Source organism: Dendroctonus ponderosae, unplaced genomic scaffold (assembly GCF_020466585.1).
Source record: "Dendroctonus ponderosae isolate FM_Combo_2020 unplaced genomic scaffold, Dpon_F_20191213v2 Dpon_F_20191213_12, whole genome shotgun sequence".
Lineage (NCBI taxonomy): Eukaryota > Metazoa > Arthropoda > Insecta > Coleoptera > Curculionidae > Dendroctonus > Dendroctonus ponderosae.
In genome coordinates this window covers 2,394,596-2,415,202 of record NW_026017316.1, presented here as the reverse complement: position 1 = coordinate 2,415,202, position 20,607 = coordinate 2,394,596, and the positions used below count along the sequence as shown (strand labels likewise).

General features: G+C 61.5%; 8 protein-coding genes and 1 long non-coding RNA gene across 11 annotated transcripts in view; 4 read left to right on the top strand and 5 right to left on the bottom strand.

Moving 5' to 3' along the window:
• The first annotated feature begins 7 nt into the window (after positions 1-7).
• Positions 8-1,967, top strand: LOC109543259 (coiled-coil domain-containing protein 93). The gene is made up of 6 exons (XM_048662818.1): positions 8-390; positions 447-558; positions 608-1,125; positions 1,179-1,292; positions 1,342-1,523; positions 1,583-1,967. The coding sequence occupies exons 1-6, from the start codon at positions 95-97 to the stop codon at positions 1,942-1,944; spliced, it is 1,584 nt and encodes a 527-aa protein (XP_048518775.1). The 5' UTR covers positions 8-94; the 3' UTR covers positions 1,945-1,967.
• On the bottom strand, positions 1,954-6,293 carry LOC109543261 (histone-lysine N-methyltransferase eggless). Its single transcript, XM_048662813.1, has 15 exons — positions 6,080-6,293; positions 5,838-6,026; positions 5,152-5,786; positions 4,920-5,096; positions 4,706-4,862; positions 4,448-4,644; positions 4,208-4,389; positions 3,944-4,153; positions 3,530-3,884; positions 3,311-3,465; positions 2,924-3,244; positions 2,698-2,873; positions 2,469-2,644; positions 2,255-2,412; positions 1,954-2,199 (listed from the first exon to the last, which is right to left on the bottom strand). The coding sequence occupies exons 1-15, from the start codon at positions 6,166-6,168 to the stop codon at positions 1,993-1,995; spliced, it is 3,384 nt and encodes a 1,127-aa protein (XP_048518770.1). The 5' UTR covers positions 6,169-6,293; the 3' UTR covers positions 1,954-1,992.
• Positions 6,294-6,441: 148 nt separating this feature from the next.
• LOC109543264 (probable cytosolic iron-sulfur protein assembly protein Ciao1) lies at positions 6,442-7,727 on the top strand. The gene is made up of 4 exons (XM_048662820.1): positions 6,442-6,775; positions 6,825-7,060; positions 7,113-7,446; positions 7,496-7,727. The coding sequence occupies exons 1-4, from the start codon at positions 6,550-6,552 to the stop codon at positions 7,711-7,713; spliced, it is 1,014 nt and encodes a 337-aa protein (XP_048518777.1). The 5' UTR covers positions 6,442-6,549; the 3' UTR covers positions 7,714-7,727.
• Positions 7,719-9,109, bottom strand: LOC109542355 (BTB/POZ domain-containing protein KCTD9). Its single transcript, XM_048662819.1, has 3 exons — positions 8,955-9,109; positions 7,930-8,901; positions 7,719-7,868 (listed from the first exon to the last, which is right to left on the bottom strand). Exons 1-3 carry the CDS (start codon positions 9,012-9,014, stop codon positions 7,752-7,754), a joined length of 1,149 nt encoding a protein of 382 aa, XP_048518776.1. The 5' UTR covers positions 9,015-9,109; the 3' UTR covers positions 7,719-7,751.
• Positions 9,110-9,306: 197 nt separating this feature from the next.
• On the top strand, positions 9,307-13,098 carry LOC109542353 (transport and Golgi organization protein 1). 3 transcript variants are annotated; one of them, XM_048662815.1, is made up of 9 exons: positions 9,307-9,495; positions 9,545-9,886; positions 9,948-9,959; positions 9,990-11,575; positions 11,629-11,969; positions 12,027-12,128; positions 12,186-12,379; positions 12,432-12,821; positions 12,873-13,098. In XM_048662815.1, the coding sequence occupies exons 1-9, from the start codon at positions 9,390-9,392 to the stop codon at positions 12,941-12,943; spliced, it is 3,144 nt and encodes a 1,047-aa protein (XP_048518772.1). In that variant the 5' UTR covers positions 9,307-9,389; the 3' UTR covers positions 12,944-13,098. The 3 variants fall into 3 exon arrangements, with proteins under 3 accessions (XP_048518772.1, XP_048518773.1, XP_048518771.1); XM_048662816.1 differs by having other exon boundaries at positions 9,948-10,286; positions 10,470-11,575; XM_048662814.1 differs by having other exon boundaries at positions 9,948-11,575.
• Positions 13,070-13,523, bottom strand: LOC109542354. Its single transcript, XR_002172414.2, has 2 exons — positions 13,276-13,523; positions 13,070-13,226 (listed from the first exon to the last, which is right to left on the bottom strand). It is a non-coding gene; the product is annotated as an uncharacterized LOC109542354 (long non-coding RNA).
• Positions 13,524-15,184: 1,661 nt separating this feature from the next.
• Positions 15,185-15,902, bottom strand: LOC109546940. Its single transcript, XM_019918118.2, has one exon. It carries the CDS (start codon positions 15,899-15,901, stop codon positions 15,221-15,223), a length of 681 nt encoding a protein of 226 aa, XP_019773677.2. The 5' UTR covers position 15,902; the 3' UTR covers positions 15,185-15,220.
• LOC109546929 (FGGY carbohydrate kinase domain-containing protein) lies at positions 15,871-18,077 on the bottom strand. Its single transcript, XM_019918108.2, has 8 exons — positions 17,749-18,077; positions 17,588-17,699; positions 17,300-17,537; positions 17,078-17,238; positions 16,665-17,022; positions 16,458-16,605; positions 16,325-16,399; positions 15,871-16,264 (listed from the first exon to the last, which is right to left on the bottom strand). The coding sequence occupies exons 1-8, from the start codon at positions 17,953-17,955 to the stop codon at positions 15,905-15,907; spliced, it is 1,659 nt and encodes a 552-aa protein (XP_019773667.2). The 5' UTR covers positions 17,956-18,077; the 3' UTR covers positions 15,871-15,904.
• A 1,116-nt stretch (positions 18,078-19,193) lies between these two features.
• Positions 19,194-20,607, top strand: part of LOC109542501 (protein virilizer) — a 2,992-nt gene continuing 1,578 nt past the window's right edge. Inside the window, exons 1-4 of the mRNA XM_048663061.1 lie at positions 19,194-19,608; positions 19,662-19,953; positions 20,004-20,400; positions 20,454-20,604. Of these exons, the coding sequence (XP_048519018.1) occupies positions 19,549-19,608; positions 19,662-19,953; positions 20,004-20,400; positions 20,454-20,604 (900 nt within the window). The 5' untranslated portion in view covers positions 19,194-19,548. The remainder of the gene's footprint in view (positions 19,609-19,661; positions 19,954-20,003; positions 20,401-20,453; positions 20,605-20,607) is intronic.

Genomic DNA, 20,607 nt, shown 5'->3' with positions numbered 1-20,607 from the left:
ACTGAACCTCACTTTCCTAGGCGACATCTAGTGGGGGTTTCCGGTCGTAAACGTCAGCGTTTGTTTACGACCTAACCTATGCACGGTGTAAATAATGGCGCAGGTGAACCAAGAGCTGCTGCAGCGCTTCCAGCGGGCCTCAGTGGCAGTGAGCAGCGCGGCTTCAGGGGCCCCCGTCCACAGTGCGGTGTTGCAGGATGAGGAGCAGTCGCGCAAGCTGCAGGAGATCGTGGACCTGCTGGTGGCCGCCGGCTACTTCCGCGCGCGCATCAAGGGGCTGAGCCCCTTCGACAAGGTGGTCGGGGGGCTCAGCTGGTGCCTGGAGGCGCTGAGCGTCGACCTGGACGTGGACCTGCTGTTCCAGGAGAACGCCACCATCGGCCAGCAGATGTGCGTGAGTAGCCAAGCGCGCCCAATTAAGCCTCAATGGGGCGTCTGGTCCGCAGCGCCCTATCGGAGAAGATCGTGGCGGTGTTGCCGCGCGTCCAGTGCCCCCATCGCATCGAGCCCCACCAGGTGCAGGGGCTGGACCTGGAGCATGTGTTCCCGGTGGTGCAGGTGAGTGCGGGGGCTGTCCGCAACAAATTCGCTGCAACTGCGGTTTCAGTGGCTGGTGAAGGCTTCGATGGAGGCGCGGGAGCAGAACTGCGCCCAGATGCGCAACTACGCCCTGCTGCAGTTCCGCAAGGAGGTGCCCGAGTGGGGGGCGCAGCCCCCACACCTCCACATGCTGGAGGTGGAGGAGCTGTACAGGCCGCAGCGCCGGTTGAAGCGCAAGGGCCCCGCGCCCCCGGATGTGAAGTCGCGCGTCTTGGTCACGCTGCAGGAGTACGAGCCGCGGGGCGCCGCCCCCAAGCCCGAGCACCTGGAGGAGGTGCCGCAGGCCCCTCCTCTGAACGAGGCGGAGCAGGCGCAAGTGCGCCAGCACTACCAGGCCCTCTCCCTGGAGCTGCAGGAGGCGGCGCCCCAGGCGCAGCTGCTGGAGCGCTGCGCCCAGCAGCGCGCCGCCCTCCAGGCGCGGCTGCTCGAAGAGCAGCGCCTGCTGCAGGAGACGCGCGACTTGCAGCAGCAAACCGAGCGCGCCCGCGCCCAGCTTGACGCCGAGGAGCAGCAGATGGACCGCAGGTCGGTGCCCAATCGCCCACTTTGGTCCCTTCAATGCCAAATCCCCTATTTAGCGCCGTGCTGCGGGTGGAGGCGCTGGTGCTGCACAACGAGGCGCTCAAGCGCCGGGAGGCCGACTTCAAGGCCGAGTGCCGCGCGAAGCTGCAGGCGCTCCAGGGATCCCTCGCGTAAGCCCCCAACTGCGCCCCCTAGACTCTTACTCACCCTTCTCCCTAGGGCGGGGCGCGACGCCAGCGCCAGCGACATGGAGGAGCTGCGCCTGGGGACCCTCAAAGCCAGGCGGCAGCTGGCGAACCGCAACCGCACCGTGGCCCGGCTGCACCGCATTGTGGACGACGTGCCCTGCAGGGCGGAGCTCGCCCAGTACCAGCACCGCTTCCTCGACCTCTACGACCAAGGTACTGCAGCTACAAAGTAGGATAGAGGATAATGGGGCGTAAACTGGGTAAAACCGCAGTGGCGGCCAAGCACAAGGAAACCAAGCAGTACTACAGCCTGTACAACAGCCTGGAGGACCAGCGGCGCTACATGCGCAAGGAACTGGGGCTGCTCAACTCGGTGGCGGACAACTACCCGCGCGCCATGGAGACCGCCAGCGGCCGGGAGGAGTTCCTGCAGCAGCTGCACGGCATCGTCGACGGCCTCAAGCTGAACCGGCTGAAGCTGGAGCAGCAGGTGCAGGCGCAGCGCGCGCTGCGCGACCACCTGGCGGAGGCGCTGCAGCAGCTGCTCGAGCATCAGCGCGGCTACGTGGCCGCCGTCAACGAGCTGAGCGAGCTGGGGCGCAGCTACACCGCGCTGCTGCAGCTGCGCGAATAAAACGGGCTCTGCCTTAGAAACAACCATCGTTTAATTGCCCAACCTAATCTAAAGCAGGCGCCCCTTGCACTCCAGCGAGGCGCAGTGACAGTACAGGATGCGCCCAGGGACGCTCCCGATGTCGTAGTTGTAGTTCCAGGTGAGCTCGGTGCCTGCGCGGATGAACTGCAGCGAGAAGAAGGCGACCCAGGGGAAGCGCACGTCGTGCGTGTCCACGAACACGTTCTGCACGAACACGTTCGGCGAGCAGGAGTGCTGCAGCACGCCCCCAAATCAGCCCCCCGACCCAAACGGAAACCGCCCAACTTACGTTCAGGAAGCGGCCGATGTTGCCTGCGTTCTTCGCGTCCATGATGTAGATGTTGTCGCGCTCCTCCGCCCCAAAAAGCTCGCGCACCGACAGGTACTTGGCATTGCGCTCGTCCACCTCCTTGGCCATGGGGTTGAAGCTGAGCACCTCGCGCCCATCTGGAACAACCCCATTTATCAGCCGCCCGGTCGGGGGCTCCGCCCGCAGGCCTCACCGTCGTCGTCGTCGCTGATGGTGACGGTGTCCATGTCCTCGGTGGCCTGCTCCAGGGCGGCGCTCTGCGGCTCGGGCTCCTCCTTGCGCTTGCGCAACCGCGCCCTGATCCCCTGCGGGGGCAGCTGCTTCAGGACCTGCCCCGGCTGGAAGTCGTTGTCGTGCATGTACACGTTCCTGCCAAACGACCGCGGTTCAGCGCCCGGCGTCCCACTTTCGCCCGCTCCTACCGTTTCTTGGAGGAGGCCTTGGCCTCCTCCTCCTCCTCGTCCTCGTCGCGCTGGCGCTCCGGCTCCGAGCCCTCCTCGTCCTCCAGCGCCTCCTCCTCATAGTCCTCCTTGTACTTCTCCACGGTCTCGATGAAGTCCAGCTCGGCAAAGTACTCGTCCCCGTACTGCTTGCCGTCCTGTCAAGCCGCCAGGGTTAGGGGGGCGTGGCCCTGCGCCGCGCACTCACCTCATTGGCCGTCTGCTCGGTGTGCAGCGTGCCCGCGTAGATGCAGATGAACGCCCCCTGGGGGATGTCGTTCAAACACCGGATGCCCCAGCCGCGATTGTGCGTCTTGAACACTTGCAGCTTGAGCGACATCGGGTTCTGCGCCACCCGGTTCAGGCAGGTGGCGCTGCACTTGCAGCGCGCATTGCACTCGTAGATGCCGGTGATCACCTGTTCCTGCAGCCGCCGATAGATGTAGCCCACGGAGGTGGGCTCCACGTCCTTGCCCAAGTAGCGCAGCCCGTCCAGCGTCAGCTTCCAGCAGGCGCACTTCAGCTTGTCCTGCCATGGCCGGGAAAAGGACAGCACTCACATACATCATCCGACTGGGGGGGGAGCAGTACTCACCACGCAGTCGTCGTCGCAGTCGCACCCGCACAGAAAGTCCTCGTCCAGGTTCATGTGCACGCCCTCCATCGGCACCCGGCGCGTCGAGTAGTTGCAGAAGTCCAGCATGTCGTTGTTGAAGCCGTTGATCACCGGGATGGGCACCTGCTCCAACCCTAGACACGCCCACCCGGTCAAGCCACGCCCCCAGGGCCGATCTGCACTCACACTGAGACTCACCCGAGGAGAGATCCTTCGGATCAGGCACGCACTCGACGTTGAACTCGGCCAGGCAGCGCACCATGTGGTTGAAGTCGAACAGATCCACCGTCATCTCGCTCTGGGTGGCCTGCAGGTAGGCGTGGACCTCGCTGATGTCGCGCACCATGCGCCCGCAGGGCGCCTTGTAGATGATGGACTTGCGCCCGCGGTCCTTCAGCGTCATGCGCGCCCAGCCGCACAGCAGCGGCTTGCTGAGCGGATTGTGCCCGCGCAGCTTCACGAAGTTGTGCGTGATGTAGGCCTTGCAGGCGCTGCTGCACTGGTGCGCCCGGTACTCGCGCTTGGTCACCTGCTGGTCCCTGGGCGTAAAGTACTGCGCAGCCAAAAAAGCCCTGTTAATGGGGGTTTGGCGGGGCGAAGCGGGCGACTGACCATGATTTTGCTGGTGGGCCCGGCGGCATTGGGCGGCTCGGCGTTGATGGCCGTGGGCAAGAAGGGCACGCACTTGGGCGCCGGCTGGCTGACGCGGTTCGGGCGCGTGGTGCTCTTGCGCGCCACCGCCCTGGGCGCCTGGTCGGGCGCGGCCGGCTGCTGCACGTAGTCGTCGTTGCGCTTGTACTGCACCACGGTGGCGGACTCGTTCTGCGCCCAACACTTCCACATTATGCCGCGCAGGGCCCTGGCGCTGGTACTTACCGCGCCCAGCTTCCTGGGCGTGCGCAGCCCGATGTGGCGCGTGGTGGCCGCCAGCTCCTCCCTGAACATGGGGCTGAGGCGCGTCGAGCCGCGGTAGATCCACTCGCAGCGCTCGATCGAGTCGAAGTAGACCTGCACCAGGGAGCAGTCCACGCTCTTGACGGTGCACAGCCACCACTTGCCTGCAATGCGCCCAATTAGCCGTCACCCACTCACCTCGAAGAGGGCGCAAACACTCACCGTTGTACTCGACTTTGACCTTTTGCTGGCTGCTCAGCTTCACCATCGGCCGGTCCTGGCTCTCCAGGTACTTGCGGATGAAGGGGCGCGTGTCCTCCGGCATGTCCTCCCACACGTGCTCGGGCGCCTCGAAGATCAGATTCACGTCCGAGTGCTGCACGTACTGGGCGTAGCCAATGTCGAAGAATATCAGGTACCTGAACAGTCAGGACGTTGTGGCGGATGCGCCCTTTGCCAACAGGCCGAACGGATACTGACCGGAAGTGGTTGTTTTCCACTGGATGTTCGCCGACGACACCCGCATAATAGGGAACGGCGCGGGGGCGCTTGCCCTGGGCGACGGCGTTCGTTTCCTTGAACTGGGACAGCACTCGGGAGCCCACAGTGAGGCGCGACTTGCACGGCCCCAAGTAGGCTGTTTTAACTGGGTTTTAGCAACTGTCCACACCGGGAGCAAATGGGGCGCACTCACCGACGTATTTGCCTTCCAGGATGCGCTCGTGCTGCTGCTTCAGCTCCACCAGACGGTAGTGGGTCCTCTTGTAGAACTGCCCCTTGTAGGCGCTGCGCGCCGGAATGATCTGCTGCAGGCGCGCCTTGATCCACGACCCCAGGAAGTTGTTCTGCTTGCTGATGTAGTAGATGCCATCTGCGCACGGGAAACCCTTGGATTAACTGCCTCAACAATTGGGGGAAGGGCCTACCTACTACCGGAGGCGGTTTGTCCAGCTCCAAGCTGACTGGCAGGTCGACGGGCACAGTGGGCGTGGCCAGGGGGGCCAGCCGGGCCCCGAGCGCCTCCAGCTTGGCGGGCGCAGCCACGTCCAGAACCGGCAMGTTCTCCGGCCGGATCTGCAGCGTGGGGCTGAGCGAGAAATCGTCCAGGATCATCAGCCCCTTCTGCGCCTTGATCTCGGGCCGGAACTCGTTGTAGAGCTCGATCTGCATGCGGTCCAGAGTGCTGCGCACCTGCTTCAGCCCCTCACTCAGCTGGGCGCACTCGCTCCCCACCGACTGCGCCCGCGAGTGCAGGTAGGCGCGCTCCCGCTGCAGGTGCGACTTCATGTCCAGCCGCTCCATCGTCTCCAGCAGCACCGACTCGATGTTGCGCGTGATAAACTCCAAGTTCTCCTCACTGATGCTGTCCTTCTGCGCGTCGCCCTCCTGCCCCTCCTCGTCCGAGTCGTCGATTTGCAACGTTTCGTTTATAATCGGAAAGTCCACCTCAAACAGCAACTGGCCGGCCTGCAGGCTGGTGGCCAGCTTGTCGTTGTCTTCGACGGCGCGCCAATAACACGCCATGCAAATCTCCGCCTTGTGGCTGGACGACTTCTTCACCCTAAAAACCCCGCGGTTCAGCCCCCATCCACCTCCTGCCCAGCCCCCTTACCGGAAGTACGAGAGGCAGAAATCGGGGGCCGCCAGGAACTGGGCGCTGGCCCCCGCGCAGCCGGCGTTGATGCACCGGTTGGACCGCGGCTTTTCCACCAAGTCGATAATCTCCTTCGSYTGGGGCTCCGCCCCCGGCGCCWCCACGGCCTGCTCGTCGTCGTCCTCGATCAGAATGCTCTGCGCCTGCCTGAAAAAGCCGCGGGCGTCAGCCCCCAGGCSCCCACAATCCCCAGCACTTACGGCGCCTGCAGCTTGTCAGGGGTGCGCTCGATGATGGCGCTCACCGGCAGCGGCTCGTCAATCTCCATCGGGTCATCCACCTCGTCCATTGCGGCTAATGGGGCCCTTTACACCAAACAAACACTCCTAACCTTACAATGCTCGCCTCTGGCTTCACTTGTTTTGACTGTTGACTGCACAGAACATCCGCCATCAGGCGGATGTTCTGTGGTTGATGGCTCAAAGTTCAGGTTTGGGAATTTTCAGCCTGTCACCCAAGCACGCCGGGAATTAAACGGGGAAAAACCCCGTTTGGCCCCGACCAACACAATTCCTTCAACTCTCGGGCGCTGAAGCCCTACGCATTTATTAAGGGCACTGGAGACAAGGACAGCAACACCTCCAGTCGCAGACAGGTTGAGGTTAAGGCCACACAGTCTGCGCGGTTGACACTGGTTGACAAGGGGGCCCCCCAGTTACAGTGCAACAAAATGGTGAAGCTGGAGCTAGCGCAGACGCTGCGCAAGGGGTCGGGGCGCGTGTGGAACGTGAGCTGGCACCCCAACGGCGAGGCCCTGGCCTCGTGCGGCGAGGACCGCTGCATCCGCATTTGGGGCCGCGACTTGCTGGGCAAGTGGGGCAACAAGGTGGTGCTGACCGACGGGCACAAGCGCACCGTCCGGCAGGTGGCCTGGTCGCCCTGCGGCAACTTCCTCGGTGAGTCTCGCCTGTGGTGCGCCCCCTTTTACCCCGCTTTGGGTTGCAGCGTCGGCCAGTTTCGACGCCACCACGTGCATCTGGGACCGGCAGGGCGGCGAGTTCGAGTGCAACGCCACGCTGGAGGGGCACGAGAACGAGGTGAAGGGCGTGGCCTGGTCGCGGTCCGGCCAATTCCTCGCCACCTGCAGCCGCGACAAGTCGGTGTGGGTGTGGGAGGTGGCCGAGGAGAACGAGTACGACTGCGCCGCAGTGCTGCAGGCCCACTCGCAGGACGTTAAAAAGGTGGGTGGAGGGGGTGGGGCAACTCAGACCAGTGCAGCCAATGGGGTTGCAGATCGCGTGGCACCCCGCCCAGGACCTGCTGGCCTCCGCCTCCTACGACAACACGATCAAGCTGTTCAGGGAGGACGCGAGCGATGGGGACTGGATCTGCTGCGGCACGCTCACAGGCCACGCCTCCACCGTGTGGGGGCTGAGCTTCGAGGCGGACGGGCGCCGATTGGTCTCCTGCAGCGACGACTCCTCCCTCAAGGTCTGGCGGGGGTACCCGGCGGGGAACCAGGAGGGCGTGGCCGTCCCGGAGGGCGAGTCCACGTGGAAGTGCGTGTGCACCGTCAGCGGCCACCACTCGGGCACCATCTATGACGTGGCCTGGTGCCAGCGCACTGGTAAGGCTAAAAAGGGGGGCGAGGATCAGGACTGATGCGCTTGTTTTAGGGCTGATCGCGACGGCCTGCGGCGACGACGCCATCAGGATCTTCCAGGAGGAGGCGGGCGGTGACGAGCACGCGCCCAGCTTCGGGCTGGTGGGCGCAGTGGAGCGCGCCCACCAGCAGGACGTGAACTGCGTGGCGTGGAGCCCCACCGTCACGGGGCTGCTCGCCTCCTGCAGCGACGACGGCGACATCAAGCTGTGGAACGTGAACGAGGAATAAAGCGATTTTTTGAAGCCTGTGCGTTTATTGGTGGCCGGTCAGCGGATGGTCTGGCTCATGTGCAGCGGCGTCTGCATCAGCTCCAAAACCGCGTCTTTCAAGTTGGCGCCGCGCAGATTGGCCTCGAACAGGTCGCTGCCCGATAGGTCGCACTTCTGCAACAGCCCCCCACCCCCCAAGGTTAGCCACGCCCCCGAAGTAGCCGGCTGCACTTACCTCCAAGTCGGCGCCAGCCAACACGGCCGAGCGCAGATTGCAGTTCTTGAGGTTGGCGTTGCGGCAGTTGGCGATGCGCAGATTGGCGTCGCCCAGATCGCTGTCCTCCAGACACGCCCCCTTCAGGTTGACGCCCTCCAGGTTGGCCCCGCCCACCGGGTCGGTGAAGTTGCAGTTGCGCATCGAGGCGCCCTCCATGACGGCGCGCAGCCCCTTCACGCCCGACAGTTGCGCATTGTCCAGGACGGCGTGGGAGAGATCGGCGCGCTCCAAACAGCACCAGCTCAGATTGGCGGCCGCCAGGTTGCAGCGCTGCATGTTGGCGTACTTGAAGTTGATGGCGCGCAGGTCGAGCTTGCTCAGATCGGCGCCCGCCAGGTTCACGCCCTGGAAGCGCAGCACTTCTGAGTTGGAGCTGCGGATCAGCGCGTCGACGACGTCGCGGCGCGTGAGCGGCGCCTCGTCGCGACACTCGCGCGTCTCCAGCAGCATCTGCTCCAGCGTGGGGATGAGCGAGTCGAGGCCGAAGAAGCGCGCCTCGCCCAGCACGCCCTCGGGGCTCACGCCCCCGTCCAGCACCAGCTGGCCGCAGCGCAGGTAGTGCAGCAGCGGCGCGAAGTACTGGGGGCTGCGGTCGATCAGCCACGCCCCGTTCCGGTCGCGGCGGCTCGGCTGGAACTCGCTCTCCTGCGAAAACATGCGCGCCAGCATGCTGTGGGGCTCCGCCATGGTGAGGGTTTTGCGCGTGGTGCTGAAGCTGGTGCCCCCCACGTTCAGCGTCACCCACTCGTCCGGCGAGCAGCGGGGGGCGAAGCCCTCCCCGCTCGACACATGGACGGTGTCTCCATCGCGCAGGCAATCGCAGTCGGTCAGCGCGCTGCCGTCCTCCAGGAACATCCTAAGGGGGGCGCAGCCCCACAAGCTCTGCAGCAGCTGCTGGCAGTCGTCGGGCGACTCGGGCAGCGCCACTATCTACGGGGGCACATCGCTCAACACTGCGGTGGCGATTGGGGCGCAGCACTTACCCGCGGGCCGTCGGGGGCGCCGTTGCGCAGCACCTTCACTATGCGTCTGGTCGGGGGCATCCTCCAATTTCCTCTGGGGCCTCGGGGGCACTCACATAACGGCGTCAACTAACCTGCACTGCCCTTGACAGCTCTTGACACCTGCCCGTCCCAGGCGAGAAAAGCGAGACAACCTATCCAAACTTCTGGGGCTGAACAAGGATGCCAGAGGAGGCAGGCGGGTTTTTGATATTTCCCTTTTATTGGGGCCAAAAACTCACTAAAAATTTGCCCACAGCAATCGCCAATTAATTACTAGAATTAGAAGAACTAACAAAATAATTCGCCGATGGCTCTGACGCAGGTTGACAGTTGACGCTGTTGGCATGTTATGACAGGGGGGCACTCGAGTGATGTGGCCAAATAAACCAGAAATTGCCCTGACAGTAACTAGCAATGAGCGCGTTTAAGCTCGCATTTTACCTGGCGCTGCTGTGGGCGGGCAGCCCCGCGCTGGCCGCCCTCTCGGACAAGCGGCTGTGCATCGACCCGCAGTGCTCAGGTAGGTCGGCGCCCCGCCAGGGCCCCTTTCACTCTCCCCCGTCTTGCAGAGCTGATCGCCGAGGGCAAGACGCGGCTCCGCTACAACGGCATCGCGCCCGGGATGCTCTCCTTTGCCCGCGACGAGCCCGTCCTGATCTACAGCTTTGGGGGCGGCAGCCGCCCCGAGCTGATCGGCGTCGAGATCGGGGGGCGGCGCGGCTTTGTCAACGCGGACCATGTGGTGGAGACGCGCCGCCTCAAGAGCCCCAAGCTGCTGGTCGATGTGGAGGCTCCGCCCCTGCCCACCACCACGCAGTCTGCCTTCGAGATCGTCGATGGCACCCGCATCCCATTGGACCTGCAGGAGTTCACCACGGAGGCGCCCGTTGGGGGCCCCTTTCAGCCCACTGGTAAGGCAGCAGGCTTTGGGCTGGTTTGGGGTCCGTTTGGTTAAGTGCGCTGGTGTTTCAGAGCCTCTCGAGCAGCCAGTGGAGGCCGAGGAAGAGGACGACGATGAGGAGGATGGGGATGAGGACGAGGAGGAGCCGGTTGCGCAAGCACCCCCGGCTGGAATGGAGGAGAGTGCAGAGCGCCATTTGCCCCCAGCTGAGGAGGCTCCTCGGGAGCCTCCGATGCAAACCGTCAACGATTCAAGCGCCGCAATTGAGGAGCCTCCACCGGCACCAGTTGAGCTCAATCAAGTGCCTCCACCGGATCCCCTAAATGCTTCCCCAGAGTCAGTTGAGGAAGCCTCTCTTGTCAGTCAAGTGCCTCCTACACCGGAGCCAGTCAAATCTTCCCCGGAGTCAAATGAAGAATCTCCCCTTGTCAGTCAAGAGCCTCCTCCACCGGAGCCCCACAAATCTTCCCCAGAGTCAATTGAGGAAGCCCCTCCTGTCAGTCAAGAGCCTCCACCGGAGCCCGTAAATGCTTCCCCAGAGTCAGTTGAGGAAGCCCCTCTTGTCAAGAAAGTGCCTCCTACACCGGAGTCAAATGAAGAATCTCCCCTTGTCAGTCAAGTGCCTCCTCCACCGGAGCCTATCAATGCTTCCCCAGAGTCAATTGAGGGAGCCCCTCTTGTCAATGAAGTGCATCCTCCAGAGCCTCCACCGGAGCCCCTCAAATCGCCATCAGAGTCTACTGAGGGAGCCTCTGTTGAACCCCCTGAGGACGACGTCAATCAGCAAGTTCCTCCTCCGGAGCCTCCAGCGGAACCCTTCAATTCCTCCGCTTCGGAGTTAACTGGGGAACGTTCCCTTGAACCTGTGGAGGAACGGATCGATCAAGCGCCGCCTGCCTCCGAGACGCTGGAGCAAACTGTCACCGCTCATCCAGAAGAACCCGTCAATGTCACTGTCAGTGAAAGCCCCGAGCTGACGCTCAATGCAAGCGCGAGTGTTCTTGGGGGCGCTGCGGCGCCCCCAGGGGAGGCGACGGCCCCAAGCGAGGCGGCCGGATGGCTATTGAAGCGCCTGGGGCGCCCTGCCGACGAGGAGACGTGCGCCCGAGGCAACGAGACGCAGCAGCTGGACCTGCTGGGCGCCTTCACCACCGACATGTTCCTCTACTTGTCGACCACGGCGCTGGCCGTTCTGGTGCTGATTTTCGTGTGGGTGCTGCTGGATAAGTGGCGCAGGGCTGCGCCCCTGATAGCGCGCATCAACGGGCTGGAGCAGCAGCTGCTGGCCACCAGCAAGGAGAATGAGGCGCTGCAGTCGGAGCCGGCGGCGCAGCCTGTGGCGCAGCCCGACGATGGGCGGCTGGCGCAGCTCAACGAGGAGAAGCTGCAGCTGCAGGCGCAGGTGCAGGCACTGGAGAAGGAGCTGGACGACTCGACGGAGATGGGGATAGAGCTGAATCGCATCATCGGAGAGATGCTGCAGTCGTCGGACGGCAGCGACATTCTGAAGGAGAACATCGAGCAGATGCAGAAGCGGCTGCAGCAGCAGCAGGAGCTGATCGGCGGCCTGCAAGAGGGCCACGCGCTGAAGGAGGCGCAGCTGCAGGCCGCCCAGGAGCAACTGGAGCTGGTGCGGCTGGAGCTGGGGGCGCAGCAAGCTGCGGCCGAGCGCCAGCTGCAACTGCAGCAGGATCTGTCGGTAGGTAGCAGGGCAGCTGGTTGCGCAGCTTTGTGCTAACCCGGTTGTTTTAGGCGCAGCAACAGAAGACAGCCGAGCTAGAGCGCGAGCTGCGCACGAAAACGATGCAGTATGACGCGCTGAAGCTGAGCGTCAAGGATCCGCAGCAGGTCGAGGGCAGCGAAGCTCGCGCCCAGCTGCAGCAGCTGCAGGCCGACAATCGCCGCTGCGCCGAGCAGCTGAAAGAGGCGCGCGAGGCGCACCGCGACTGCCCTGCGCAGCTGCAGGCGCTAGCGGCGCAGCTGCAACAGCTGCGCGCCCACTACGAGCAGACCGAGCGCGAGAAGGTGGAGAGCTGCACCAAGCTGACCGTGCTCACCAGCTACTTCAAGGAGAAGGAGGAGCGCATGCTCAAGTAACGCCCCCTGCCGTGAGGTTGTGAGGAGTCAGTACTCACTCTAGGTATTTGCAGGGAAATCAGTCACTACGAGGCGCTGTGGTCGGCCAAGGAGGGCGAGGCGACGACAACGTCGCAGCTGAGCCGCCACCTGCAGGAGGAGCTGCAGAACTACAAGTGAGTGCGCAGTTTCTGAGTGGTGGGGACGTGATTAATGAGCGATTGGGGCCGCAGGGCGCAGAACGACAGCTTGAAGCAGGAGATCGTCAGCCAGGAGGTGGCGCTCAAGAGCCAGATCTCGCTGCTGGAGAAGCAGGCGCATGAGCGTTGGGTGGCCAGCCGCCAGGCGGAGCGCAAGCTGGAGGAGGCGCGGCAGGAGGCCGCCCTTTTGCGCAACCGCCTCACCCTCACGGAGCGCAGCCAACTCAGTAAGCCACCGGCATCCCACTCTTCCACTGTCATTGTCGTGCGGTTTTGCAGGAGTGCAGTCGCCGTTGCTGCAGAACGGGGAGCTGGCGCTCTCGCCGGACCCCGCCCAGTCGCCGCCGCCCCCACTGGCGTTCCTGCCGCCGCCGCTGGGCGGCCGCCCCTTCATGCTCCCGCCGCCGGCCGACATGGGGCTGCCGCCCCCCTTTATACCGGGCATGTTCCCGGGCGACCACCGGCCGCCGCCGCTCGGCCGGATGAGCTCGCCGCCCCCGGCAGGCGGCCGCTACAGCCCCGAGTCGACCGTCTACTCGGAGTACGAGCGCTACGATCGACGCAGCCCCTCGCCCCCCTACGACTCTGAGTATGGGGCGTCGCCCCCACTGCGCAGCTACAGCCCCTACGAGCGGGAGTACCGGCGCAGCAATGGGCGCCACCTGAAAGGTAGGGAGCGGGCGGGGATGCGGGCGTTGGTTGACCAGGGCTGTGTTTTAGGCGCCCCCAGCTCGGGGTCCGACAACGAGGCGCAGGGGCGCGCTGGGCGCAAGCCCCACCGGAAGGTCTAGCGCGGGGGCTGAGCCCCCGCGCGCGGGCTGTGCCGACGAAGCCAAAGCGCCATTTGCACTCGACGGGCAGATTGGCGGACCACCCTGTATAATGCGGTTTCTTGTTGTATAAAGTGTACAGGGCGATGATGTTGCAATACATTTACTTATGGAAAGTGGGGTTTTCTGGCGTTGGGGGGCGGGCGCGCCCCCTTGGCTGGCTGGGGCCGTGGAGGGCCGGCTGCAGGAGGGCGGCGGCGGCCCGCAGGGAGGCGGGCGACCACACCAGGGACAGCCCGTCGACCTAGGGTCGGTCCAAGTAGTAAAGGGCGGCCACAGGACGCGTGACTCACCTGGATGTTCTGGGGCGGCTGAGCGGGGGCGGCCAATGCCATGAGGGGCAGCAGCAGCCAGCACAGGGGCAGGCGCATGGTGGACGATCGCGGAGCGAATGACCCGCCGGTCTGTCGGTCATTCGCTCTGCTAGGGCGGGGAACTGGGCCAAAAGGTCAAAGCAGTAACCGGCAAAGCAAGTTTTTTGGGTTTTATTCGCTTTATTGTGCAAAGACGGTTAGATAGTTAGACGGTAAAAATGTTGATTTTTGACCGAAATTCGTTTCGACTCGATTTTGCGAGGAAATTGAAAAACACGAGTGGCAACATTGCAAGAGGCTGTTAGAGGCAGAAGGTTTTTTTTATTCAATAACGGATGAATTTTTGGTTCAGAAATATTGAAATTTTCGATTTTTTCTGTCGAGCGTTCCCGTTCTTGGTGCTCATTCCAGCCTTCCGGCAGTAGTTTGCTGTTTTTTTGGGCAACTGCGTGATTCCAAATAAATTTTCCATGTAGATGCCGATGCAAAAGTCCGGAGAAATTTTCAGTTTTTCTTTAGATTTTGGGTGCAAAGGGTCCCTTTGGACCAGTAAACGGCTCCTATGTCAACATTTGACCGTAATTGGACGTGGGAGGATTTTGGAAAATTTCGAAATTTTCCCCAACATTTTTCCGTGATTTTGGAAAATCGGGCAATTGCGGGCTTATCATTGGACCTAGCGGAAAAGTGAATACCGGCTGTTTTATGGCGCTTGACACGCTCTATCGACTGGTGCAACTGGGTTGCTTCCAGCTGCTCTGGTTGTGGAGATAGTTGCAGTTTTTTGAAAACCATGTTTTGTCCATTTTCTCGAAACCCATCCAGTGTGGAAAGCTGCCAACGCCCCAGTGGACAGGGCGTGGCCAGCCGGAGATTTTACCAAGAGCAACTTTTTTCGATAGGAATCTTCGTTTTCGAGAAAAAAATTAAAATGGGAAATTGCGAAAAAATCCAAAGGGTTTGACCCTCTGAGATTTTCGGCCAAAAATTTTTAATTTTTTTTCCGAACCATTACTTGGCAGGCGGTTAGATGGGGAAAAGTTGCACGGCAAATCGACTTTGGTTGGCTCGAGAAAAATTCCCCCTGGGATCTACAGGGGGAAGACGAAAAATTTTGTACAGGCCCTTATGGAGGGGAAATTTTCCAAACCGAATAAAAGCGTCAAATAACAATGGACTTTGTTGAAATTCACAGCGAATACTGCTGGGGGGGCGAAATAATTTTCAGCCAAAAATCCAGTTTTTCCTTTCAATGGTTGTCGATGTTGGGGCGCATCCCAACCGGGAGGGACGGAGACAACGACACGTCCAAAGCGCGACTGCTTTAACCGAAATGTTGCGCTTTGCAGGCAATTGATTATTGCAATTATTGTCAAAATTTTTAGATCAATTTTTCAATCGGCAATTGAATCAATTTATAGATTTTTAGTTTCCAAAATTTTTCTATCGATTGGTGCAACTGGGTTGCTTCCAGCTGCTCTGGTTGTGGAGATAATTGCAGTTTTTTGAAAACCATGTTTTGGCAATTTCCTCGAAACCCATCCAGTGTGGAAAGCTGCCAGAGCGCCAGTGGAGAGGGCGTGGCCAGCCGGAGATTTTACCAAGAACAATTTTTTTCGATAGGAAGCTTCGTTTGCCAGAAAAAAAATGAAATGGGAAATTGCGAAAAAATCCAAAGGGTTTGACCCTTTGAGATTTTCGGCCAAAAATTTTCAATTTTTTTTCCGGACAATTACTTGACAGGCGGGTAGAGTAGGTTGAGCAGCTGCGGCTGCGTCGAGATGCACAGCTTGCCGATCATGTCCTGCACCATTATTAGCCGCCGGCGGCTCCTGCGGGTCATTCGCTCCGCTGGGGCGGGGGAACTGGGCCGAACGGTCAAAGCCAGTTTGTTGTTTTTATTCGCTTTATTGTGCAACTACAGTTAGACGGGGCGGCAGACGCCGAGGGCGTCGCGCCTCATGTCGGGGCCGCACTGCTCGGCCGCCCCCAGCAGGCTCATCCCTTCGCCGCCCTTTGGCGTGACGTCGAACTCCTGGTCGGGCACGGTGAGCACGAAGGCCTTGGCGGCGCGCAGCCGCCGCCCGGGGGCGGCCTCCTGCGGGCTCTGCGTCGCCAGGATCTCGTCCTTGCGCAGGTGCGCGGCGCCCGCCTTGCTGATGTCCACCTGGTAGGGCGCCGCCTTCGACTGGATGAAGTGCGCCTGCGGGGGCGGGCGCAGGCCGCGCGTCAGCAGCTCCAGCAGGCCGCTGTGGGGCGCGCCCGCCCTGGGCACGATCACCACCACGAAGTTCTTGAGGTCGGCGCGCACGTTCCAGCCGCCCTCCTGCCGCTGGTCGACCAGCGGCTGCGTCTCCTTGGGGCGRCGCGCCCTGGACGTCACGGGGGCGGCCAGCACACACACGAGGGCGATCAGGGCGAGCGTGGCGTGCATCGCGAACGATTTGCGTCGAATAGTCGGCCAAGATGGGCGAATGAGAGGAGCAACGGTGATCGGCGATCGCCGATTAACGGGACACTGGATTGGCCGCGATAAGCCGGCGGGTACCGGGCGGCCCAAAAAAACCCCACTCGCTTTAATTATTCCAGTTTTATTATTCAGCATTGCTTATTCGCGCATCAGGCGCCGATAGAGCAGCTGGTCGGCGTGCATTTGCAGGAACACCCGGTACTTGCGGTCGTGGTAGGCCTGGAGGGCGGGGTCGGGCGGCACTGCGGTGCCGCCCCCGCCCATGGCGCGCACCGCCGCCTCCAGACTGTCAAAGTGCTGGGCGGCTGCCGCCCCCAGGATGGCGGCCCCCAGCAGCACGCTCTCCACCTCGTGGGGGCACACCACTGGCAGCTTGCACACGTCGGCCTGCGCCCCCGTGAAAATGGGGTTCTTGCTCAGCCCGCCGCAGATCAGCGTGGACTGCAGCCGGTCGTACCCCGCCTGCGTCAGTCGCTCCAGGATCTGCCGCGTGCCGTACTGCAACAGTCGGSGCCCGCTCAAAACCCCGTTGCGCCCATATATGCTGCGCCTACTCACCGCCAGCGCCTGCACCGTTGCCAAGTAGAGCAGCGCCAGGCTCTCCTCGTCGCTGGCCAGCGTCAGCCCGCTGATCTGCAACAGGGAAAAGCGTCAGACAACCCGCCAAGCCCGAGCGGGCGGCAACACCGACCATGCCCTTCAGGCTGGGGTCGGCCAGCAGCCGGTTGCCATGGAAATCCGGGTAAACGTGCAGCTCCTCAGTGAGCAGGGCGGGGCTGGCCAGGCCCCGCCCTCTGGCCATCGCCTGCAGCAGCGCGTTCAGGTACTCCACCATGTGCCTACAGGGGAAATTAGGCGAAAAATGTGCTTTTCGGTTGGGGGGCGGCAAGCAACTGACGTGTTTTCGGGGAGTTTGGCGCGGATTGCAGGGGCGGCCGGGTGCGTGTCGATGACGTGGTCCAGCAGCTTGCCGGTGGCGCTCTGGCCGCCCTCGTTCAGCCACAAGCCCGGCACCATGGCGCTCTTGTAGGGGCCCCAGACGCCGCCCACGAACACCGCCTCCCGCGACACCGCCATGTGGCAGGTGGAGGTGCCGCAGATCAGCGCCAGCCGCGTGTCGAAGGCGGCGGCCACGCCCTCCGCCTGGCAGCCAATCAGGCCGAGGCCGCCGGCGTGGGCGTCGATCATCGACGTGCCCACTGGCGTGCCCGCCAACAGCCCCAGCTCGGCGGCGGCGCGCGCCGACAGGCCCCGCCCTAGGGCGCGGTCTCAATCAGTATCCTCTCCACCTTACTTAGTTACGACTATTACCGACAGCGCTCCCTGGCGGCTGGACGTGGGCGCCGATGCGCCGCCAGCCCTCCGCCGCCAGCTCCGCCAGCCCGATCTGCTCGAAGAAGGCGGGGCTCCAGCCCTCCACGCCCTCCACTGTCATTTCGTACGCCCACTTGCACACCAGCGAGCAGGAGGACCTGGTTTTCACGGGCAGAGTTCAGGTGACTGAGTGAGTGAGTGAGTGAGTGAGTGAGTTACCGGGACTCGCATCCAGTGGCCCTCCAGGTGAGGAAGTCCGGCAGGTCGAAAAAGTGGGCGGCCGCCGCCCACGTGGCCGGCAGATGGCGCTTCAGCCAGAGCAGCTTGGGCGTCTCCATTTCGGGGAAGATCTTGCCGCCCACATAGTTGAGCACCGGATGGCGCTGCGCGTTGATAAACTCCGTCTCCTTGACAGCGCGATGGTCCAGCCACAGGATGACGTTCTGCGCGTCGCGCCCTGTCAACCGCCGTCAACTCAACTCGTTGGTTGGGGCCCCGCCCACTTACCCGTCGGGCTCACTGTCAGCGGCCGCCCCTCCCCATCCAGGCAGACCAATGAGCAGGTGGCGTCGAAGCCCACGCCCCTCACCTGGGTGGGGGGCACGCCCTCCACCACCGCCTGAAACAGCGCGATTAGACGGGATCAGCCACCCGGGAGGCGGGGGTACCTTGACGCACTCGACCACGGCCAACCAGATGTCGTCGCTCGATTGCTCGTAGAAGTCGGGCTGCGTGTTCCAGGTGCGCGTCGGTTTCGCGTGGATTTTCGCGATTTTCCCAGTGGCGCCCACTAGGGCGGCCCGCACGCTCCCCGTGCCCACGTCCACGCCCACGAAAAAGGCTTCCATCGTGCGCCCAGCTGCCTCGTCACCCATTTAACACGCAGTAGTCGAGCAACAACTGCCGGATTAATCGCACTGCAAGGTCGGCCTGATGATAATCCTGCTAAGGTCAGGGCGCCGATAGCATCCTGCTAATGTACAGGGTGACTCAGTTGWCGAGAAAAATTTTTATTTTTTATTTTTGGAAACTAAAAATCTATAAATTGATTCAATTGCCGATTGAAAAATTGATTTAAAAATTTTGACAATAATTGCAATAATCAATTGCCTGCAAAGCGCAACATTTCGGTTAAAGCAGTCGCGCTTTGGACGTGTCGTTGTCTCCGTCCCTCCCGCTTGGGATGGGCGCCAACATCGACAACCATTGAAAGGAAAAACTGGATTTTTGACTGAAAATTATTTCGCCCCCCCAGCAGTATTCGGTGTGAATTTCAACGAAGTCCATTGTTATTTGACGCTTTTCTTCGGTTTGGAAAATTTCCCCTCCATAAGGGCCGGTACAAAATTTTTCGTCTTTCTCCTGTAGCTCCCAGGGGTAATTTTTCTCGAGCCAACCAAAGTCGATTTGCCGTGCAACTTTTCCCCATCTAACCGCCTGTCAAGTAATGGTTCGGAAAAAAAATTAAAAATTTTTTGCCGAAAATCTCAGAGGGTCAAACCCTTTGGATTTTTCCGCAATTTCCCATTTTAATTTTTTTCTCGCAAACGAAGCTTCCTATCGAAAAAAGTTGTTCTTGGTAAAATCTCCGGCTGGCCACGCCCTGTCCACTGGCGCTCTGGCAGCTTTCCACACTGGATGGGTTTCGAGAAAATGGCCAAAACATGATTTTCAAAAAACTGCAATTATCTCCACAACCAGAGCAGTTGGAAGCAACCCAGTTGCACCAGTCGATAGAGCGTGTCAAGCGCTATAAAACAGCCGGTATTCACTTTTCCGCTAGGTCCAATGATAAGCCAGCAATTGCCCGATTTTCCAAAATCACGGAAAAATTTTGGGGAAAATTTCGAAATTTTCCAGAATCCTCCCACGTCCAATTACGGTCAAATATTGACATAGGAGCCGTTTACTGGTCCAAAGCGACTCTTTGCACCCAAAAACGACATAAAAACTGAAAATTTTTCCGGATGTTTTGCATCGGCATCTACATGGAAAATTTATTTAGAATCGCGCAGTTGCCCAAAAATACAGCAAATTACTGCCGTAAGGCTGGAATGAGCACCAAGATCGAGAACTCTCGACAGAAAAAACCGGAAATTTTTATATTTCCGAACCAAAAATTCGTTCGTTGATTAAAAAAAAAAACCTTCTGCCTCTAACAGCCTCTTGCAATTTTGCCATTCAAAAATCAAAATCCCACATGCGAGTTTTTCCAGCTCGAACGGTTCCTTTCGACGGAAGAAGTTCAGAAATATGCATCTATAAAGGGTTGCTCGGAAAACGGCCAAAATGTACGGGAAATTAAATTGCTGTCGCGGCCTCTTGCAGCGTTGCCATTCAGGGCCCAGTCAGCCCACATTTGTTTGACATTGTTGACACCGATGAAACTTTGCCGCAGGTAACCTTAGCAACTAGGTGGTGAAAATCAACAGAGGAGTTTATTCATAGGGCTTCGCCCCAGAGCGACCATGGCAGACTGCATTGAGGAGCTGCTGTTCTTCGACACGTTCGCGCACGACAGCACCGAGGTAAGCGGGCCTCTGCCCCCAGGCGCCCCTCTTTCCAACCGCCCGTTTTGCAGGAGATCAACTTGGACCTGGTGCAGTTCCCCAAGCCCGTCTATGTGACGGAGGTGCGCATTATCCCGCTGGGGGCGCGGGTGCAGGCCGACTTCCCGGGGGGCGTGCGCCTGGGCGCCACCAACCCCAGCCAGTTCGAGATCGAGTTCTTCGTGAACGACTTGGGCAAGCCGGGCGCCAGCACGTTCGAGGCCCTGGGCGCCTTCGCCTACGACCAGAATGGCAAAATCAATCTGGAGTGCGCCCCTGACCAGGCGGTGCGCCGCATCCCCACCGACGGCCTGGTGCTCAAAGGTACCTACCGAACCTGTTGAGTTCGCTCGAGTTCCAGCCGTGTGTTCCAGGGCTGTACACGACGATTACTCTGGCCGTTTACGGCACATTGACCAACAGTCTGGCGGAGCAGCTGGTGCCGCCCATCGTGAACCCCACGCTGCCCAGCCAGCCGAACACCATCGCGGACGCCCAGCAGATCGGCGCCACGCCCGAGGCGGAGTGGGCGCAGGACGCCCCGGGCGAGTACCAGCCGCCCGCGTTCCCAGGGTTCCACCAGGCGGAGCCCTACCAGTACCCGGAGTACTTCGGGGACGTGCCCAAGGACCCGCGCAGCTACCACCAGGAGCCCGAGTGGGAGAAGGGGCCGCGCCCCAGGGAGCGGTATCAGGAGCGCGAGCATTCCGAGCGCAAGGGGCGCTACGCCCGATCGGACAGCAGGGAGCGCGGCAAGGAGCGCCACGACCGGTGAGTTTCCCCAGGGAATGCGCAGCGACTGGGGCTGATGCGGGGGGTTTTAGGGAGCGCGCGGAGGAGTGGGAGCGGCACGGGGGGCGCCGGCACGAGGACGCCCACAGGCGGTACGAGAAGGAGGAGCGCAAGCGCCCCAGGAGCCCGCCGGGGCACAGCCCCAAGCGCCCGCACTCGCCCAAGGAGGCGGCGCAGCCCGAGGCA

What these genes read in the sequence shown, in the direction of transcription:
- LOC109542353 (XM_048662814.1), top strand. Translation starts at nt 9,390, where the DNA reads ATGAGCGCGTTTAAGCTCGCATTTTACCTGGCGCTGCTGTGGGCGGGC. An exon ending in AAGGAGGAGCGCATGCTCAA is followed by an intron (nt 11,970 to 12,026) that starts GTAACGCCCCCT and finishes AGGTATTTGCAG; the next exon opens with GGAAATCAGTCACTACGAGG. An exon ending in CAATGGGCGCCACCTGAAAG is followed by an intron (nt 12,822 to 12,872) that starts GTAGGGAGCGGG and finishes GCTGTGTTTTAG; the next exon opens with GCGCCCCCAGCTCGGGGTCC.
- LOC109543264 (XM_048662820.1), top strand. Translation starts at nt 6,550, where the DNA reads ATGGTGAAGCTGGAGCTAGCGCAGACGCTGCGCAAGGGGTCGGGGCGC. An exon ending in GCCCTGCGGCAACTTCCTCG is followed by an intron (nt 6,776 to 6,824) that starts GTGAGTCTCGCC and finishes TTTGGGTTGCAG; the next exon opens with CGTCGGCCAGTTTCGACGCC. An exon ending in ACTCGCAGGACGTTAAAAAG is followed by an intron (nt 7,061 to 7,112) that starts GTGGGTGGAGGG and finishes ATGGGGTTGCAG; the next exon opens with ATCGCGTGGCACCCCGCCCA.
- LOC109543259 (XM_048662818.1), top strand. Translation starts at nt 95, where the DNA reads ATGGCGCAGGTGAACCAAGAGCTGCTGCAGCGCTTCCAGCGGGCCTCA. An exon ending in GCCACCATCGGCCAGCAGAT is followed by an intron (nt 391 to 446) that starts GTGCGTGAGTAG and finishes TCTGGTCCGCAG; the next exon opens with CGCCCTATCGGAGAAGATCG. An exon ending in ATGTGTTCCCGGTGGTGCAG is followed by an intron (nt 559 to 607) that starts GTGAGTGCGGGG and finishes CTGCGGTTTCAG; the next exon opens with TGGCTGGTGAAGGCTTCGAT.
- LOC109542355 (XM_048662819.1), bottom strand. Translation starts at nt 9,014, where the DNA reads ATGCCCCCGACCAGACGCATAGTGAAGGTGCTGCGCAACGGCGCCCCC. An exon ending in GCGCCCCCGACGGCCCGCGG is followed by an intron (nt 8,902 to 8,954) that starts GTAAGTGCTGCG and finishes GTGCCCCCGTAG; the next exon opens with ATAGTGGCGCTGCCCGAGTC. An exon ending in TGGCTGGCGCCGACTTGGAG is followed by an intron (nt 7,869 to 7,929) that starts GTAAGTGCAGCC and finishes GGGCTGTTGCAG; the next exon opens with AAGTGCGACCTATCGGGCAG.
- LOC109546929 (XM_019918108.2), bottom strand. Translation starts at nt 17,955, where the DNA reads ATGGGTGACGAGGCAGCTGGGCGCACGATGGAAGCCTTTTTCGTGGGC. An exon ending in GCCAAACTCCCCGAAAACAC is followed by an intron (nt 16,606 to 16,664) that starts GTCAGTTGCTTG and finishes TTTCCCCTGTAG; the next exon opens with GCACATGGTGGAGTACCTGA. An exon ending in CAACGGTGCAGGCGCTGGCG is followed by an intron (nt 16,265 to 16,324) that starts GTGAGTAGGCGC and finishes CGACTGTTGCAG; the next exon opens with TACGGCACGCGGCAGATCCT.